Raw genomic sequence first — 20,843 nt, forward strand, 5'->3', positions numbered from 1 at the left:
CTCTTCTTTTTTTCCCTTGATTGACCTGAAAAGTAACTTTTCACAGCAAGTTCAAGTCAGGGTTTCTGGGTGTTTGCTGGGGGGATTTTGGGAGATGGTGGCATGACCGAGCAGAGAACTGTGTCCCAGTTTCATCGCAGACTGCAATTATAATCAGCTTAAAGGAAAAAAAAATTAAGAATACTATTTAAACAGGCAGTATAAGCAGTTCGTCAAATTGATGTTTATATGCTTGGCTGACACTATAATCCTGAAATCCATTGCACATAGAGCATATATATACTCACAGACGCAAAATATTGGTGGTGAGTCATCTTTAGAAATTACCAGAAATATGCGTTTTCAAGCTGTGCTGTCAATACTGGAAACCATCAGTGTCATTCCACCATTGTTTAACCAGTAATCTGAATGACTGTCAGCTCATCCTACTGGTTATCTTAGCACATCTGCTCACTAACAAGTGGAATCAGATAACAAACAGTTGTCTGCACTATATCTCGTTTGCTGATTATTTTAACTCAAAGTAATTACAACAATAGTGGTTTTGCCATTATTCCTGTAATTAGTTGACACTCCTGCAGTTCTCTTTGCCCAGTGTGAGATATCACTGCTGACAGAAATTTCTGGTATCTCTGACTCTGAATTACACCTTAGAGGCTGCATAGTATGAATGTTTTTCCCACTGCCACTCCTAATTAGAGTCTGTATGATAAGACATTAGCTGCTGAAGCTATTTCTTTGTAAGATTTAATTGGCAGTGAAATTCAATGGTCCCATTTTGTATATACGTCTGAGTGTGCATGGGCTCATTTCCTCTTTGTGTGTGAAAAAGTGCACTGGTTTCTTGTTTACTGGGCGTCAAAGCGTTTTACCATTAAGGTTACTGTATTATTTAAACAGCGAGGGGTTTAAATTGGACGACAAATTAGGTCAAGAGTTGAACGGTGTGGTAGATTACTGCAGTTAATTTTTTTTTTATACATGAGCAGTAATTGTGTTTTTCAATTCTGCAGTTATATCTGTGTTTACAATATTTCTCCACACAATCAATTTTCTTTCCTCATGAAAAATCACTGTTTCCATGGATTATGGCCCTAAGGTGTAGATGCAATACAATATTTCCGCTTCACATTGCAGAAACATCTCAGGTTCGCTTCATTGACACTCCACCGACACTTCACTGATGCACTTTTCCCTGATGCTGTTTTTAGATACGAAGTGGCGAGAATGCTGCTAATTTAGCCAATGAACTGGCACGGCACACACAGGGCCCGGTGTTTGCCGGGGACGTGAGCTCCTCCGTGCGCCTCATGGAGCAGCTCGTGGATATCCTGGATGCTCAGCTGCAGGAGCTCCGACCCAGTGAGAAGGACTCAGCTGGACGCAGCTTCAACAAGGTACTGTGGAAATTCCTGTCTGCTTTGACTTTTTTCCCCCTCTTTTGTCTGGAGTCTGCAAAGGCATGACTTAAAACATTCTTTAGCAGGACACCTACCAAAACACAACCCTTCACATACATTCCTGCTTATATCCACACAGCCACATTCATGGACACACACAGTGTCAGGTGAGGGGGCTAGGGAGGCAGGTCTCGCCCTGAGGGGAAGCTCATTCCTCTTCGGCTCCCTGGTAATTACCAGCTTTGGAGACACAGGCTCACCTGGCAGTTCTACCTTAAAGGAGCTAATGGCCATGAGCCCCCTACCAACATAAAGAATAACTCCTCATTGCTGACAAGTGTGGAACTGCTCTCCTCTGGAGCACTCAGCGAGAAAGAGGAGGCCTAAAACTGCCTACATCTCTCAGCTGCTGGCAGTCCCATGGAGAGATGAGTGGCAGTTTGAAGAATTACATTGTTATTCAGACTTTCTAGAGCACAGTTTCTCTGTAAACAAGGTGAATTCCACAAAATGACACCTGTTGATTGTCTTAATGCTCACAGAGCATGCATGCATTACTATTATGCATTTAATAATAAGAGCCAAAAAGTTTTTAGCTCAGTTTAAATAGTGATAAAGTAATGTAAGCATCTAAACAGTGGAACCTGGATAACCAATTATTGGCACATTATCAAAGAAATGTTCCATTTTTTTAAGTCTTAAGTGGAACTCCCATACGTGTTTCACCAGCTTATTGAAAGGTAAACTATGCTGTGGCAGGTTTTTGACATAATGATCTGTGTTTGTAACTAGGGCTGAACGATTTTGGAAAAAAATCTAATTGCAATTTTTTGGACCAATTTTGCGATTGCGATTTAGCATGCAATTTTGTTTGGGAGGGACATTTATATTCTGCATTATTCACTATGCAGAAGCACCAAGTCATTTCATAGCACGACCAACATGACAAAGGATACTGTCAACATATAAACATTTCTTTCCTGCAATTTTTGATTGAAAAAGAAAAAAGAACACTGTGAAATTTGGCTGACCCCAGTTGTCAGTAAGAGAAACAAACTGTATAGAACAAAGTGAACAAAGGGTATTAAGGAAGAAGAGAAGGGCCACTGGAAAAAAAAATAATAAATGGAAAAATATTTCAAGAAAATTCAGAGTTCTGACTTTAATCTCAGAATTCTGACTTAAATCTTATAATTCTCACTTTTTAAAAAAAAATCTGTAAGAAACAAAAAAAATTGGACGTCTTTTTATTTTTTTTTCCTTTTTTTCAGCAGCTCTCATCCTCTTCTGTAGGGTATGGCTCTTCCAGCCACAGTCATTCTATTGTGGATCTCTGTACACGTTACTGTATTTCCTCCAGGTCTGTGTACATGAAACTATTATTCATTTATTTTTTTAAATGCAGCCTTTGCAATTTGAAAACTGCATTTCATCATATTGCGATGTCGATTTCAACTCGATGAATTGTTCAGCCCTATTTGTAACCGCTTTTATCACCTTATGCATTAACTAAAAGTTGCACAATCAGCAATAATGAACGTAAAATCTGTATTTGTTCTTGCCCAAATAGCATCTTTGCTACATGTACTTTTGGTTTAATGCACTGTTGGGTTTCTATCCAAGTTTCTGTTTTCATGTTCTTACTTGTAAAAAGCTTACCGAGTCACCTTTTTCCTTTGCCAAGAAATTATCTTTTTCCCCATCAGGTTTTTGGAACCTCCTGTGCTGATTGTGACAACTGGCTCTGCTAATGAATGGTTGTAATAAAAGGAAAACTACACATGAAACAGTAACACCAAACAGTTTGAAGGGGAATAAGTATCAGAGAGGCTAAAACTAAAAAACAAACTGGTATTCTCTTTAAACTTTCATCCCACAGATCAAGGTGTGGATTGTGTCGTCAGTGTTATGATGTGGAGGTTATGATCTGAATGCACCGAACATTTTGTCTCAATGTTTTCCAATTCCGAGTGAGAGATGCAGGATGTGATTTCCTCTGGTTTTACTCAATTAGGAAGACAAGGCGACTTATTTAATGCCAATACACCAGCAGAGGTTTTAACAAGAGGGAGTGCTGCATTATTCTCCCCATAGCATGAAATACAAATGACCCCATTCCACATTGTTTATCCTCTCTGTGTATTTTAAAGCATCACTAATGGGGAGCATCAGAGTCTAGTCTCAGCAATTTTTCCTCCTCAACGCTGTGTGTTTCTCATCTCTTCCCCCTCACTATTAAGTGATCCATATTCAAATTAAGCATTCAAACACCGCTCCTCTGAAAAGCATTTAGAGCTGTAGCTCTGTCGCTGTATTTCATAGACCTGTGCCTTTTCCTCTTTTCATTAATTCTGTAATTTATGGTAAGTGGCATGATTTAATGCTTCCTCTTTTCTTATGATCTGTCTTTTGTGCTTGATCTTCTTGTTGTTTGGAAAAGCTTCAAAAAAGAGAGAAGACATGCAGGGCGTATATGAAGGTATAACTACTACTGTAGGCTTTTTATGTTGCCTTTTTATTTTTTTATTTTTTTTACAACCTCTTATCTCTAACGCCTGACCAGCGGCATGCAGCGCTGTCTGTCTCCATGTCCTTGGCTGTCTCGTTACTGTATGTGTGCCTGGTGACCTGCTTGTACAAGATATAGCTGCTTCCTCATCCGGCTCGCCTGTCTTTTCTGCTGTCATTCTGTCCATCTAAGGATGCCAACGTCAATATCACTCCGTCTTTGTCCTGTTTTCCCCTCCTCTGTGTGCTATCACTTGTACATCTTTCATTTTTCTCTCTCCTCCTCCTCTTCTTCCTCCCCCACTCGTTTCTCTCTCTCTTTCTGTCTCTCTTGTCGGCTTTTCATACGTTGTGTGAATAATTGCCTTCCCACGGTCGTAATTGCACCTCCCTGTCAGCCAGAAGTGTGATCAAAGTGGCAGTGTGCTCAATTTTCACTTGCTTACACATTGTGCAATTTCTGGTCTCCCTTGTCCCAACAGAAAAAAAAATCTCCTTTCACATCACAGTTGTGTTGTCTGTGAGAATCATTTCTAAGCACATTAATATGTTTGTGTTTCATTTTGATTTTTCAGTCTTTCCCCCTCATGCGTTGTTTTCCTCTGAGTTTGTTTTAAGGTTGAGCAGAAAAACAAGGGCATGGTGTAAACACTCAGGATGAAATGCCTTACATGGCGTAATACAAATGATCTGATTTTGTAGTTCTCTGCGGTTGCCTGCAAGTTTAGGTTGTTCTTACTTGATGTCTTACTTAACCGAGAGAAAAAGGAGATTCAGAAACAGCTTTTTAGCCACGCTCACAGCATGATGCTATGGATACCACTGTCATAGAGTCAATGAAAAACAATCCGTCTGTATACTACTGGGGTCGAGACTGAATTATGTAGGATGGATAGCCATGACATTTTCTATAGGCTTTCACGATGCCCAGAGGATGAACTCTGATGACTTGTTTATCCAAAAACTTTTCCTGTTTTACCGTGAGGCTGACATTTGTGGTTTGAAAATACTGCTTTGATTCAACATTGCTCTCCTATAACATTGTTTTATCCACAGTGGACAGTTTGGAAAAGGATTAAAATCAATGCAGCAGAACCAAAGATATTGTCTTTTTTATTCCGCACAGACGTCTTCCTTATCAAAACCAAGAGTCTCTTTTACCCACAATGCAACTCAACCATGAACAGATCAGTTCACAGAGATCCAAATATGTCATGCTAGCAACTAATATAGCATCCAGCCTCAACATTAAGCGGTCTGATAAACTAACCACATTACAGCAAAGTTTTTGTCTTTCTTGTGCTGATTCAAGAGACACAACTCTTAGAAAATATCAAAATGTTCACAACCTCCTTTGAAGCAAGTAAATGCTTTGTTCTCAATTCACATAATTAGTCCAGAAGCAGCACACCAAAGACCTGTAAACAGACTTGGATGTGTAAAGTTTTGTGAAGTTCTCTTCAGTTAAGTATCCTAACTTTTAGATGGCTTGTTGTACAATTTGGTGCAGACATTTAAATCCCCCTAAAGAGGATTTGTAATAACTTCTGTGGTCCTTCAACTCTTAATTCAGTGCCATCATCAGATCAAAACCTTAATTTGTCCAAACTGCTGAGCTAATTACTTTCCAGAAGCCTCAGCTGCACCTTGTGTTCAGTGCTAATTAGCATGCTAACACGCCACACTAGGATGTTAAACACAGCAAACATTACACCTCCCTCCCATTGGCATGTTAGTGTTCAAAATATGAGGATGTTAGCAAGTTGCCATTAGCATTTAGCTCATAACACTGAGGTGCCTACAATAATTACTGCTTAACAGAGCTACTAGCTTGTTTTTGTGTCACTACTAATCATCTGCTGTTCTCTCAGAAGTCAAGTGTCGGCTGGTGTTTCCCTCTCACCATGTGAGTTGTTTCCCCTGCCGTGGGGGGTGAAAGGGGGGTCTCCTCTGGTAGTATCCTTGTGGTTGGTAAAATGACCTCCACCCAGACGAGAGAATTAAAAAGGATTTAATCAGAGCACACATCCTTCTATGCTCGACAAATTAGAGACAGGCTACTTTTTTTTCTTTCCTTCCTCTTTCTGGACTCCTTTGAGGATGGCTCAGCAGGAGGGGGGAGACCATTTAGTGTCTGTCTGGTTGTAATGGCTCCGACCCTGTAATAGCCACTACTGTCTCTTCTGCTCACAGACACACACACTCTCACACACACACTCAAAGCTCCCATCATAGTCACAGCCCACGAGCTTCTAGTTGCCTGCAAGGTCAGGGCCACAGAGATTGATTTCTGTTCTCCAGCCTAATATAAAGACACACTGAGAGCCCGGTGTCTGGACACAGTCATCACTGCTGTGGTTAATATGAGCTCAGTGGTTAAATGTTGCGGTTAATCATATATCGGTGCCGACTCTGGTTTTATCCCCTTTTCTTGTTATTCCAGGCAAACGGATAATCCTGTCTGTGGTCAATTAGTGTTTTGGATAATCACAGCTGTGACTAATTGGTACAGTGAGCAAGGCCTTGTTGTGGTTAATTACCGTTATTGCGGCGGGTCTCGCTGTGGTTAATGGCACCTATGGTTAAATTGTCACTCTTAATTATCACACCAGTGCTTACTCGATATTCTGAATCTTTACACAAACTATTGGTCTTAGGTGGGATTTCAGAAACTTAGCGGTGCGGTTGTTGATTGTGTCGCAAAGGAGTCATGAACTTGCCCCGCCAAGGTCAAAAGAAACTCTTGTTTTATCAACATATGATACTTGTGTGGGTTTTGTGGAATGTTTGGCTTACTTACCGCTTATCAGAAAGCAGGAAATGAAAGGATTTCTATTTAAAACAAGCAGAAATTTCCCCCAATTTTGACTGAGATTTCCACTCTGGACACAGATTTCATGGTAAAGCTCCTGTTCCTTCATGGGTCTGGCATTCAGGGCCATAGGGGGCTAGATCCTGTGCGGGAAATAAGAGAATTGTTCATGATAATTGTTCTTTTGTTAAAAAAGCTGCCTTAAACCAGGAATTGAGAATGCAGCTTTGTAGACAGCTTCATCCAGTGAGAGGAAGAAACATTTGGTTTCTTTTTCCCCCTGAAGCATTTTTACATTATTCAATAAAGAAATTGGTCCAGCAGAAGCTTCCTGCGATTAGGCCGATTTTACCCGCACAGAATATTAACATTATCGTATAGTGCATTTTTTATCATCATGTTTATTTTAGTTACCCTTCTTCTTCTTGAATCGTTGTGTCTCTGGTCAGAATGATGCTTGTACTTAAGTTTCCAGTTGCTGCTGTCAGTTTTGGCCATGCATGCCCCTCTTTTTCTTTTTTTTTTTTTAATCATGTGCTGCCCAGTCCCTGCTCAGTGTTATTAAACTGAAGTTACGATAGGAGAAAACAACCAGCTGACATTTCACTTGTCTCCATGGATACAGGCTATTGTGGACACTGTTGACAACCTCCTGAGGCCGGAAGCTCTGAAATCCTGGAAAGACATGAATTCCACAGAACAAAGCCACGCCGCCACAATGCTTCTGGATACCCTGGAGGAGGGCGCGTTTGTCCTTGCAGAAAACCTGATCGAGCCGGCGATCGTAAAAGTGCCTGCAGAGAATATAAGTAAGTTCCTCTCCAATAACTATAAAACAGATAAAAACCACATGCACATACCTGTCACTCACAATTTATTACACTGATGGTTATGTGTTTTTTTTTTTTATTATTGGGCTGTGCATCAGTGCAATTGCTTAAAAGTGAGTGGTAAAATTGTCTCCGGGGTGATTTTTTTGTGTGTGCGTGAGGCTTTTTTCTCAAGGAGAAAATCATTACAAAAAATGGCAACCCACTGCTGACGTCACAATTACAGATTTGACTGAGGCAATATGTCCTCACTGGCAGTTTATTGGCCCCATGATCTCATTCATTCAGGTCACCCCTGTGCAGTGAACTGTCATACTCCTCACCATAGCTCTTTGTTGCTATGGTTATGGTCTCCATCTCACCCCTTTTGTCTTATACCTCAGTGGTTTTTAATCTTTTCTTGCATAGTAAAGTCACCTCATTGAATGCGTACTGCAAGATGAACTGTCCAGACCTCTGGGAGGAAAACAAAGAAACCAATTGAATGGCTTTGTTCCATTCATACTGCACTCTATCTGTTCTCTCCAAGCCTTTCCCATTAAGTGGTAGTTAGCTGAGCTGATAAGGACTAGTTGCTCCATCTCTACCTAACGCACTGATTAATACATTGTGTAATGTGCTGTATATTGGCTTCTTAATCACTGCAGTCAAGCAGTTTTTATGAGCTTCTCAAGCTCTCACTTATCACTGGGGTTGATAATATTACAGCAGATAAACATAAACACAGCTATATGAAGGAACGCACAGATAAAAGCTTACCTGACCTCTCCTCAAGAGTTGAAAAAATGTGAGAATGATTGTTGCGCCTAATTAGCAGCTTCGTCTGAGCCTGAATGGCACCTCCAGGCAGGCATCAAGGGCAAGACAAGGGAGGAGGAGGAAGGGAGAGCGAAGACGGAGAGAGTGAGAGCTAAAAAGCTAGACAGAGGAGGAGAGCAACAAGAGAACAATTCCTCATCTCCGTCTGTCAGAAGCCATCTATCTGAGGAAGTGAGGCCATTTTTGATGGGAGGGAGTGCGCTGATACGTGTGTCCTCCTGACCCTTCAGTAATTTCACACATCAAAGGGAGCACCACCCGGCAGCTGGCATACCAGAGAGAGAGAGAGGGCTGCAGGAATTTGGAGGATTTTCAGAGATTTGCTCGTCGAGGCCCGGAGTTATCTGAACCCACAGGGGAGAGAAAAAGTAAAAGTAAAAGCTCAATGATATTTTTGATCCTATGAATATTTGACATTCATGCTGCAGCAGGCTGTGTGCCTGCGTTTGCTCATCCTCTATCGTCGCTCTTGTTGTTATTTTTTTCCTTTTGCTCTTGCCTTGGAGGGTTTCACAATGCCAGCCAACAGCTTAGTGACATGATTTTTTAAGCAAATGACACTCAATGCTCTCACTGCCAATGAGATGAGATCCTGTTACTGCTACAGTAAACCTTGAGTCTTTATACACTCCCCGCTGGGCCTTAACACTGGGGCTCTATTAAGCATCATGTTCTGCTTTTGAACTGCTACCTGAGAGTAATACATTTCTCTTTTCTCCCATCCTCACCTCCTACCTTCTCCTAGTGTTGGATGTGTACGTGTTGAGCACCGACGGTCAGGTGCAGGATTTCAGGTTTCCTCAGACGAGCAAAGGTGGAGCAACTCTTCAGCTCTCCTCCAACACAGTCAAAGTCAACAGCAAAAATGGTGAGAAAAATATAAATCCTGCAGACACATGTAATCACAGCTAAGTTTCACCTTTTTTTGACCTGTCTGGGGTTGTGTCGGCAGTTTGCAGATGATGTTAAGCCTCTTTCCGGAGTACATGGCTGATTTTTTAATCCACTAGAGAAAGATGAGGGTGTTCAGATTAAAAATTTCCTTAGAAGTAGTTGGCAAAAGTTTAGACATCTTCTTTCGTATTATGATTCAGATTATAAGATCAGAAGATCTCTACCACTCTCAGATCTGATCATAAACTATATACTTAAAGGCATATGGTGGTTAATTACAGTTATGGCCTTTACTGAGTAATGAGGCAAATAGTTTGTAATTATATGGACATATTCTCAGCAATGTGCCTGTAAAAAAATAGATAACATTTATGGAAATCTCATTGGCTCATTTTAAGAGTTTTTGCCAATTTTCTGTATGAGCCAGGCTAAAACATTCCCTGTTTCTGAGAAGTAAAGAAAGCTAATAACCTGCTGACTATAGCACCAGTACTTGCTATAGGGAGAGCATCATCTATCCTTTTGTTCTTCAAGGTTGGGACCTTACAGAGACTTACACTGAATAAGAGCTAGCATCTCTTTTCACGATAAAGATAACTGATACTTTACATGTTTTGCTTTCTTTGTACCCCCGGTGATCTGTTTATTGCTGGTTGCAGGCGTTGCCAAGCTGGTGTTTGTGCTCTACAAACACCTGGGTCAGTTCCTCAGCACCGAGAACGCCACGCTAAGGGGAATGCGGGACCTAAACAAACGTAACCTCTCCCTCACCGTCAACTCCCACATCCTGTCAGCCTCAATAACCAAGGAGTCCAGCCGTGTGTTTGTCGCCGACCCTGTGATCTTCACACTGGAGCACCTGGATGTAAGCCTCCCCCGGAGACTCCTCCGGACCACACTGCAGAGCTTTTAGAATAGGGAAGCAGCTGCACAGCTCAGCAGGGCTTTGATGCTATTTTGTAGCAGGAAAACTGTTTCAGTAAAGTGAAGACATCTGTATTGTGTGAATGTAAGATTGTTGTTGATTTGCAGCGATCAGTGATGTAGAATGGTAGATCTAGAAAGGCAAGCAGTGCTTCCATTGTAGATTTGTATAATCTTTTGCTTAATAATCCTTCTCTAAAAATGCAACATTTATATTTAATCAAGAACTCCTTGACCCCTGACTTCAAAAGAATATATATCAGTGATACACTGGCAGTTTTGGTAACCTTTGTTTTTACTGGTTGAAAAAAGCAAAACCTGCACATCAGCTATATTGATGTCTAACATTGAAACATATGAAATATAAAAGGTGTGTTTGTGTACAATCATACATATTGCAGCGCTTGTTCATTTATGTTTCATCATCTTTTCTCTTCGTGTGTGTGCGTGTTTTTTTTATTTTTTTATTTTTTGCAGAAGGAGCACTACTACAATCCCAACTGTTCCTTCTGGAATTACTCAGAGCGGAGCATGATGGGATACTGGTCCACTCAGGGCTGCAAACTGCTTGAAACTAACAAGAGCCACACCACTTGCTCCTGCAGTCACTTGACCAACTTCGCCATTCTCATGGCTCATCGGGGAAATGTGGTAAGTGGTTGGCACGAGGCATTTTTCCGTCTCAGTTAGTTGTTCTTCCGTCTCGCTGACAGATTGTGCACACATGGCATGAACAAGAACGGCATTTCACTAGAGATAATTAGATTATTGTTAGAGGGGAAGGTAAAGGGGGGTGAGGGAGCTGTCACTTTAAAAGAGCGAGATAGTGGATCAAGAGAGGAAGGGCCTTAGCATTATAAGAAGTAATTATATTTTACCTGTGGTCCGTGTCTAATATTCCTCTATGCATATGTCCCAGAGAATCATGGGAAAAGGTACAACCTCTACTTTAACTTATGTTTCCAGCCCTCTTGAAGTGGTGTGGGATCCATTCGGTCGCGGAATGCAATTACAATCCAATTACATGATAAATAGCATGTGGAGCAGGGGCCTAGCCAGTAATAAATGTGGAGGATAAGTTTGCGGTTTGTTTAATAATACGTCCCCACTCATGAACTCTGTCCCTGTCATCTGTCTTAACCTCAACCTTAACCACAGCTTGAAACCAGAACCCTGAGGCTGGGCTTAGCCTCACACCGATTCCCTCCACATCACCTCAACTGCGACTCCTGCCCTCAATAAAATTACAAATATCACAGGAGGAATTGCCTCACTTTCAGACCAGCATGTCCTTGAGTAATACTTTGTATGGTCAAGACTGAGATTTCCACATTTGCCTGGTGCCCATCTTGAGCATGCAACCCACAACCCACATGTGGATGTTGTATTAAACGGTTGTGGCAGTTTTTAAACTGATGTTGATTTCTATGATGTGGGCCCCATAATGTGGTCTAAACACGTTCATTTCAACTGGGGCAGGTTTTTCAGATATTCAGGTGCCTTTATTGACACTGAAATGTTTTTAGCTTGCTGCAATCATTCCTTCTATTCAAACTGACCATTTATTATGCCCATACTCCTACACTTCATATCTCAGATAGAGAACAAAGTTCATAGTGCTTCTCAAGTGTGAAAATTACATCTCAGTTCATCTAAAGCCTCTGAGAAGATTCAACAGTCAGAGTCAGTCAGATCAAGCTGATCTCTTTCAAAGTTTTTAGTCCTTTGAGTTCAAAGTTCCTTCTCTTTGTTACTATCTTTTAACCAGACTCTGTCAGGAAAATGGTCTGTGAAAACACAAAGGAGGATTTTGTACTTAAGAAGTCTGTTACTATGAAACACCTGTTTTATATTAACCTTGTATGGGCTTTGGATAAACTTTAGAATAAATGTTTTGCAAAGAACAAGGACTGTGGATTTGATCAAATATCTTCAGCTGAAAAAGCTTTAGAAAAAAGGAATTTCCTGAATAAACTTTTTTCTTTATAGCTAAAGAAAAAGTATCAGCCAATTGCATTATGCAAAACTCTATAGTGGATCATCTTCTCTCCTGAAACCCTTGTGAAGGGTCAGGTTTGAAGAAATTGGCAAGTATGAATGTAAAATATGATAATGATAACAGGCCATACTAGTCTCAGAGTTGTTTTTTGTTTGCTTTGTTTTGGAACAATATGTACAAAGAGTAATGAACATATCCTTTAAGCCCTTCACGATTTCCATTTTAACGATAACATTCGCATATACAGTACATCAAGGTTCCAAGCGGGTCGGCTCTTTCACTCCAACAACTATATCTTCCGCCATCATGGGCTTAAATGCCACCAGTCATTATAAAAAGTGTGGAGTTAAAGGTCAGTCTGTGCTCTGTCTGTTTCTCTTTAGGGGGAGGGTAGCGTCCACGAGCTTCTCCTTACAGTCATCACACGAATGGGTATCGCTGTGTCTCTGGTCTGCCTCGCCATCAGCCTCTTCACCTTCTGCTTCTTCAGGGGTCTGCAGAGTGACCGCAACACCATCCACAAAAACCTCTGCCTGAACCTCTTCATTGGCGAGCTTGTCTACCTCGTGGGCATCAACATGACAGAACCAAAGGTAATGAGGAAATTACACTGCAGACGGTTTAAACTTTCTTTCTGCTGATGAGTGGGAGCCCCTGCTGTTGCTAACCTTTTAACACTGAAATGAGTCCCTCATCTTCCCTTAAGTGTACATGCAGTTAGGAAGAAGTTCACAACTGCAACCTATGAATTTCCATAATCTCAAAAGCTGCTTGTCTCTGTACTTGAAAGTCTGAGATACTAATTCCAGAGGAAGTATTCACATTAAAATATTTTATTCCAACCGACAAAACCTACTGATCAAACTAAAATATCACAACCTCAATTTTAACTATGTACAACTTATCTAAGCTTTTTGTATTCGTTCAGTGAAGTTTAGCTGGCTTAGCTTAGCTTACCTTAGTGCTGTCCAGTTTGGCATAGCTTAATTTATTTAACCTGAGTTTGCTTTAGCATGTCTTTTCTTATTTAATCTGAGTTTAGCTTAGTTTAGCTTAGTGTAGTTCAGTTTGGGTTAGCATGGGATATCTAAGCATTCTTAGCTTAGCTAAGCATCAAATTTCCTTTTACTAGCTCAGTCCATTTTGCATGGCTCAACTTGTCTTAGCTAAGATTACTTTAGTATGGCTTAGTTCATCTTAGCTTAGTGTATATCAGTTCAATTTAGTGTGGGATATCTTAGCATAGCTTATTTTAATACAGTTTACCATGGCTTGTCTTTTACTAGCTTATTTGAGATAACTTATCTTAGCTTAGTTTATTTTAACATGGCTTTGCTTAGCTTAGTTTACCTGTTTTTTTTTCTTCTTTTGTTAGCTTTTTAGCTTAGCCTAGTTACGAACGGCCAATAATATGTTGTCTTACTTTAGTTTAGCTTGTGCTTTCTTAGCTTAGCCTAGTGTAGTTCAGTGTAGTTTAGCATAGCATGGTTTAACTTAGCTTGGTTTAACTTAGCCTTTAGCATGGCTTTTCTTGTACTAGCTTATTTGAGATAACTTAGCTTAGTTTATTTTAACATGGCTTGGCTTGGCTTAGTTTACATCTTTTTTTTTTTTCTTTTGTTAGCTTTTTAGCTTAGCTTAGTTAAGCACGGCCAATAATAACTAGTCTTACTTTAGGTTAGCATGTGCTATCTTAGCTTAGCCTAGTTTAGCTTAGTGTAGACTAGCTCAGCATTTCTCAGCCTCGCTCTTCTTAGTTTAGCTCAGTTTAGCTTGTCTTGCTGTTGTGTGGCTAAACTTAGCTTGAATGTGAGAGCCGTACCCTTTAGTTTAGCAAAGACTGCAAAATGGTTGATAACACTTCAAGCTTTATTTTAAGGTTAACCAAACAGTCATTTACACATTTGACTGTATTGTTATCCTTGAGTCAGTTATTTAATAAATTGAATGCATTAAACCTTAATTTTCATAAAGTTTATCATTCCATACCAGTTGTAAAATCTCTTTGGTTTGTCTCATACTTGCTTGTATGTGTGCCCATTTAGTAGCATTGCTACAGTTTCTGACACATTTCATTATCACGATGAAGAGAATGGAGAGTTTATACATCTTCTTTTTTTTTCCTTAACAGCTGATGGAGGGAGTTTTTAGCCCACAAATGTTACACTATGTTAATTGTTTTTAAATGAGTTTATGTGTTTTAAATGGTGCTCCAAGATACCAAAAAATCAAAGCAACCTTGGTTGAATTTGTTCCAATGAAAAAAATGATCAGAGAAGCTTCAAGCTGAGCAAATAGTTGATCCTGAAGATTTTGTTAGTTCATTAGGGCTGATCTTAGAAGTCAATAAAAATCCCAAACAGAAGCCGTCGAGTTAGTTGAATGTTTAACTCAGATTTACTTGCAGGCAAACCTGAGGTTTAGCCATCCTGAGATCATGCTTTGAACAACTTTTCACCTTCTTGTGTGATTTCCATGTGTCTTCTTCTCAGCTGGTTTGCTCCATCATCGCCGGCGTTCTCCACTTCTGCTTCCTGGCTGCGTTCGCCTGGATGTGTCTAGAAGGCGTGCAGCTCTACCTCATGCTGGTGGAGGTGTTTGAAAGCGAGTTTTCACGCAGGAAGTACTACTACATCTCGGGGTACCTCATCCCAGCTGTAGTGGTGGGGATCTCAGCAGCTATTGACTACAGGAGCTATGGCACACAGCGGGCGTAAGTGTGGCAGGGATTCTTCTTCTTCTTCTCCCTTTGTGCGAATATTAGTCATCGCTTCTCCCAACGGAGACACGCAGACACACTCGGCTTTCATGTATGTGCTAATGATAGTGATATCACAAAGTGTAGTCAACCTCTAACCTCGGGCAAATTTACACCCTGTCACTGCTAAGAGGAGAGGCTGTGAATAAAGCTGCAACACTAATGAATGTGCTGGCTAGCTGCACCGGCCTGCTGGGTTTTTATTCTTTGCATGAGGGTAATTGCTGCTCTTGTCAGTTAAAACTTTATGCGCTTCTTTGGCTGCTGCTGGTCTTCTTCCAAGCAGCCAGGGCTATGATTTGTAGGACTGCTATCCTCTAATATATGGGATTTAAGCAAACATCTTGCTATTGCTGTAGTCTTCACTTCATTTCTCTGTCCTGGTGATAAACAGAGTGAAGTACAACTCTTTCTTGACTCGTTTACAATACACTGTTTACCCGCCCGGGTCTTGGGTACACAGTTCGACATCCCACATTTGTAGACATTTTCAGACTGTGAAGTCATGAGTCCAATAACCGCTGCCTCTGAGACAGCAGCTTCTCATGGCTCGAGGCCAGCACACCCCCAAGGTCGGTTTTCTTCTCTGTGGTTGAAGGAGTCTCTTTTCTGTAGCTGTGGCCTCTCATCCTGCCAGCTCTGCTCGACCCTGATCGATGAGACACAACTTTGTTTTGGCAATAAGATGATTTAATGAACTAAACACCACTTTTTGCTCCCCGTAGATGCTGGCTGAGGGTTGATAATCATTTCATCTGGAGCTTCATTGGACCTGTAACCCTCATAATTGTGGTAAGTTGTAATTTTTCTGCAAGCTTGATGTAACTCATCCTTTAAAGAAAAGCTTTGGAAACAGTTTATAGATTTTCTCTCTGTGTGTTCTGCGAGTCTCTCCTAGCTCTGCTTTCTCAGATCAATTTGCATGAAAGGAAAGTGGTCCCATTATAGCTGACACAAGGACATCAGTGTCCACTCAGCTATGAAATCCTCTGAAATCAGAATTGGTGAGCGGCAACAACTTAAAGCTGTGTGGTCTTTGCCGTACAATCCCTAGAACTGCCCCCCCTCTCCTCTCGCTATCAGGAGGAGAAATCGTCTCAGGCATGAAGGTCATTTGCTCGGTGTGAAAACAAGGGTGATGCTGGTAGGGGTGAACATGGAAGTAATGAGTGGGTGGGCCAGACAACCATTACCACAGCTCATAGCCCTGCTGAGGATCATGACACGTCCCCAGCCAATCCCTGCACTCGGACATCTCCATCTTCACCTTTTAATATTTCATGTGCTGCTCTTGGTGTTCAAAATACACAAAGATACACACACTCACACACATGCATGCATTCAAGTAGGAATGCATGCACGCAGCCCAAAACAAACTCACCTTGCGTATCCATACAGGCTCACATGCTTAACGTGTACGTAAATCTGTCTGTAAGCTGTAAATACATGTTAAAAAAATGGAGAGGAGAAGTGCTGCGTCGGCATAGCTGGCTTTAAGCGCTGTGTTTGGTAGAGGAGTTAGAGACCTGAATATTGTAGAGCTTGGTCCCTTGGAGACCAGACGTGAGGAGGGGAGTCCATATGCAGTTTGCCTGAGTTTTTCTGCAGAGTGCCTTGCCTCGCTGTCTGTCTGTCTGTCCGTCTGTGTGCGTGTGTGTCCGTCTCATCGGATCTGTGTCATCTCTCGCGGCCGTGTTAAATGCATCTCCAGTCACTCGACTCAGGCGGACGTAAAATCGTGCCCCAGCGGCTGAGAGACAAAACTCAGCATTACTCTAAGCTGTGATCTAAAAGCCTCTCTGTCTTCTTACCCACTCCTTTTTTTTCCTCCTCCATCTTTCTTTGTTGGTGTCCATCTGTTTTTCCCCTTACATTCTTGTTTCCATTTCAAGAACCCCGTTTTTTTTTTCTGTTGCCTTGTAGTGCTTCAGAGTGCATCCATATGGGATAAAAATGAGGATCCTCGTCTTATTAGTGAATGAAGACTTTGAGAACAATAAACAAGGATAATTATGCTTTGTTTTCCTGCCAATTCTTGCCCTTAATTGTTTATTTTTTTCCCATATGTATAGTGTATTAGTCACGCAGGCTTAGGGGCCATACAGGATATACGTTTTTAATAAGATGAAAATACAGAAACATACGTTCGTCATGAAATGTATACAATAATACATTTCAAAGGTTTGAAATGGTTTCGAGCCAAAATTGAAGCGCATCTCCTCCCTCTCTCTCGGTGGCCATGAGGCCCCACAGCGCTTCCAGAGACACGTCCTGAGAGAATGGAAAACCTTTCTGGATGTATGGCTTGAATCACTTAAATGTTTTTCCTGGCTTCAGTAAAAATTGTTTCTAAAATATGGCACTCAGCTCTCCTCCCTGTACTGAACTGCAGCTTTTGTTTCACTGTACATCAGGACTGTTGGACTACACCAGATACACACTCTGATATTTGATGAGGATTTGCACTCTGGGATTGACTTTAATGTCAAACACGAGAGGGAAGAGAAACTTTCAATGCAGTCTGTACGTTGAAGGCCAGAGCAGTGGGAAGTAGAGCATAGCATTAACCTCTCAGTGTGTTTTTTATCTGTGGAAGTCAGTGTGCTTTATGATCCACACTGAGGCTTCACATTCTTGTATTCCTCCTGGTAAAGGTATGCTGGTGTTGGCACACACTATAGAGCTTAAACTGCTGGAGGATAAGCAATATTTAATGTCAACATGAAAAGAAAATACAGATTTCAGTATCAGGTGCTGGATTGAAACTCATGTACAAATTAGAGGTACATGAACCTGTTTGATGCTTATCCCCAGCTCAGAGACAAATATTTTACTTTGCACCAAGATTATTTGAAAGCACGTAAATAAAGATTTTCATGCTTTCAAAACATTTAGACCTCAAAAATATAACCTTTTTCTGTTTGAATCATCGAGCAGAGCAGAAATGATTAATCATGATTAGTTGAAAATTAACCAGCAGATGTTTTGATAATCACTCATTTTTTATGAGAAACATTTCCAAGGTTCCAGCTTCTTAAATGTGGAATTTTTGGAATTATTTATCAATCATAATTCTTTATTAAAATGACTCTAAGGTTGAAACTGTATCTTGAACGAAAAAACCTTGAGGTGGTTTAGTTGTTGGCCCTTTGTGTCTGTGATTCACACTTTTATTTCAAGAATTTTTGACAGTCAAGAAAAATAATCCATCCTTTGATGTAATGAGTTTCAACCATCCAATTAAATTAATGAAATGTTGCTTTTACTCCAAGCAGAGTTATGATGGTTTGATTTTGACATTTGTTAAAACAATTTCAAAGTTGAAATTGTAACTCCTAGTAGTTACATAAAGTGAGTTAAAATTAACATTATGAATTTTTATGCAATGCTGTCTGTATTATTTTGGACACTGTAAACAGTAGTCAACATTTTTCAGACCAAGGACCCCCTTACTGATGGAAAGATGGAGCAGGGACCCTTACTATATACAAATGTCATACGGTATATTAGATTGTATTTCAAATCAAACCGGGTAGTGCTGGGCAAGTTAACGCGTTATTTTCGCATTAACCCATCAATCTATTAACGCCGTTGAATTTTATTTTGTAAATGTCTGTTGCTGACCGCAGCAGAACCGGAAGTGAAATTGGCAGAAAAACACGATGAGTAACCAAAACAAGCATGGAGAAGAGGGGCAACGCCACGGAACTTAATAGCGCTCGCCGCTTAGTGTATCAGTCCGCGTGCCAGATATATATATGCCAGAGATATAAACAAACGCAGGTAGTCTGCCAGGACGAAGAGACACGATGAGAACTAGAGCCTTATTTAGCTGTGTTTTTGTGTGAAAGTAACGCGCTGAAAATTCTCTAAATAAAGCGTGAATACACACCGATATCAGAGTTTTTTTTAGTGGGAGTCCGTTTATTTGTGTTTTTGGTCAAGTAAAATATGGCCCCGTCTGAGTGCAGAGGAAACCGTCTGACGAGCAGGGAGGGCGTGTTTGGTGCGAGCGCTCTGGGCTTCTGCTACACAAAAACACTGCTGTAGGGATAATTTCTGCCCTAAACCTTGTGATAGGACCCAACTTGTTCCATCCCGGAGTATCACTTTAATGCCCTAACAGTGGCAATAAGCTTTAATTTTGTATTTACATTTTTTAAATTTGATTTGCACTAAATATGTGATTTAACTATTACTGTATAACAAGTACTGATTTAGTGTTTGCATGACAGATGTTATGGCACTTTCACAATGCGATTAATTATGATTAATCAGGGAAATCATGCGATTAATTACAATTAAAAGTTTTAATCATTGCCCAGCCCTAGAACCGGGTCTTGTGCCATGTATAAACGGAAATTGTTATTGTTCATTCAATACTTGGATATTTAGAAAAGAGGGAGTGACACTTTTGAAATTTGCCTCATCAACCAAAAATGTATAGACCCCCTGTTGAAGAGCTCTGCTGTAAAGGATTCAAGTGCTGTATTCCTGGTTTTTAACCTATATAAAGTGACCTCACCCCCCACCTCACCTCACCCATGTGAGCCACAGGAATTGGATTTCCTTCTAAGTGCAGTGTGTAAACCGTGATCTGCGTCTGTTTTGACAGGTCAATGTCATCTTCCTGGTGGTGACGATGTTCAAGATGGTGAAGCACTCCACCTCCATGAAACCCGACTCGTCCCGACTGGGGGGGATCAGGTGAGGGTGTCACTCTGGGAGATTGGGTGGCTGCTGTGCACAGGCAGCTTGCTCGCAGACTGTGTGTGCATGAGCAATGAGATGAGCGACATGTGTGGGTGGGTGGGTTTTACTTATACCCCAAAGAAACATAAAAAACCCCTTTTTTTCCTTTCCTGCTTCTTGAAATTTGAAAAAGCTGCATTTGACCAACAGGTTTATTTGACTTTTCCCTTTTCCTAAACCAAAACCAATACTTTTCCCTTTCAGATTTTATTTATTGGCACCTTATTAGATCATTGTAGTGTTTGCACTATACTGCACATATATTCCCTTTTTTATTTCTTCATAACTGCATTTTTGACCTTTGGTATCTTTTCTAGCATAGTTTTTCAGACATCTTCTGAAAAATGATTTGCCCACATCCTCTTAGATTTGAAGATGGTATAAACAGAAAAAAGGATTCCAGTGGTCTGCATTTTTTTCTTTAAGAGACAAGTCCCTTCACTTTCTGTGCTCAATCTTCAGTGTGTTTGATGGCACAGGACTGCTCGGCAGTAAGTCTGATGTGGAGTCTAAAACAAAAAAACAAACAGAAAAGTTTCTGTAGCAAAAGAAAGCTGCATTGTGGATGCTGGATTTCACTGATTAAGAAACTCATCAGCTGTCATTAATATGGTTCTACCTAAAGCTGCAGTAAGCTGAGTTCCTGTGACAAAATTTGAAGCTTTTTTAATCAAGGGAAATTGTTTAGACAAAGAAAAATGTCTCATTGAATGAAAACCACAACTGTTCAGTGAGTCTAACCAGCTCTCACTGGCAGTAACTCTGCCATCCTCAATTGATGACATCCTCCTTTCTCTCTTCTCTGTACACACTGTCTCTTTCTGTCTCTTTCTCTCTGGGTGGCTCGCTTCTCTCGTGTATCAGTAACGACCAGCCATCGTCATTGAAAGAGACTGTAAAGTTATCTTATTTCCTCTAAGCTTTCCAAAATGCCACCAAGGGGAAAAAAAAACTGCTGCATTAGCAGTCTTCTGGAAAATCAGGAAAATAAATGTTGACAAAACTTTGACTCAGCATGAGAAACCTTGTGCAGCTTGTCCAAATGAGAGCAATCAAATGATGGTTTTCCTTTTTTTTAAACAAGCTGTTATCCAGGAGACATCAAACCATCAGTGGTGATGAAACCTTGCACCTCTTTCTCTGCTGC

The 20,843-nt window shown here is 40.7% G+C and overlaps 1 protein-coding gene across 15 annotated transcripts in view; it reads left to right on the forward strand.

Moving 5' to 3' along the window:
- Nucleotides 1-20,843, forward strand: part of adgrl2b.1 (adhesion G protein-coupled receptor L2b, tandem duplicate 1) — a 148,269-nt gene that overhangs the window by 117,198 nt on the left and 10,228 nt on the right. For 11 of the 15 annotated variants that reach the window (XM_074688028.1, XM_074688029.1, XM_074688038.1 and 8 more), the window contains 10 exons: nt 1,212-1,397; nt 3,841-3,879; nt 7,346-7,529; nt 9,115-9,237; nt 9,923-10,128; nt 10,665-10,838; nt 12,570-12,779; nt 14,679-14,899; nt 15,670-15,736; nt 19,560-19,651. In XM_074688028.1, coding sequence (XP_074544129.1) covers nt 1,212-1,397; nt 3,841-3,879; nt 7,346-7,529; nt 9,115-9,237; nt 9,923-10,128; nt 10,665-10,838; nt 12,570-12,779; nt 14,679-14,899; nt 15,670-15,736; nt 19,560-19,651 — 1,502 coding nt within the window. The remainder of the gene's footprint in view (nt 1-1,211; nt 1,398-3,840; nt 3,880-7,345; nt 7,530-9,114; nt 9,238-9,922; nt 10,129-10,664; nt 10,839-12,569; nt 12,780-14,678; nt 14,900-15,669; nt 15,737-19,559; nt 19,652-20,843) is intronic. The other 4 variants (XM_074688031.1, XM_074688033.1, XM_074688039.1 and 1 more) reach the window with 1 other exon arrangement.

The sequence above is a fragment of the Halichoeres trimaculatus genome, unplaced genomic scaffold (genome assembly GCF_033239565.1).
Source record: "Halichoeres trimaculatus isolate MK-OKI-2021-1 unplaced genomic scaffold, fHalTri1.1 fHalTri1_scaffold_15, whole genome shotgun sequence".
Classification (NCBI taxonomy): domain Eukaryota; kingdom Metazoa; phylum Chordata; class Actinopteri; order Labriformes; family Labridae; genus Halichoeres; species Halichoeres trimaculatus.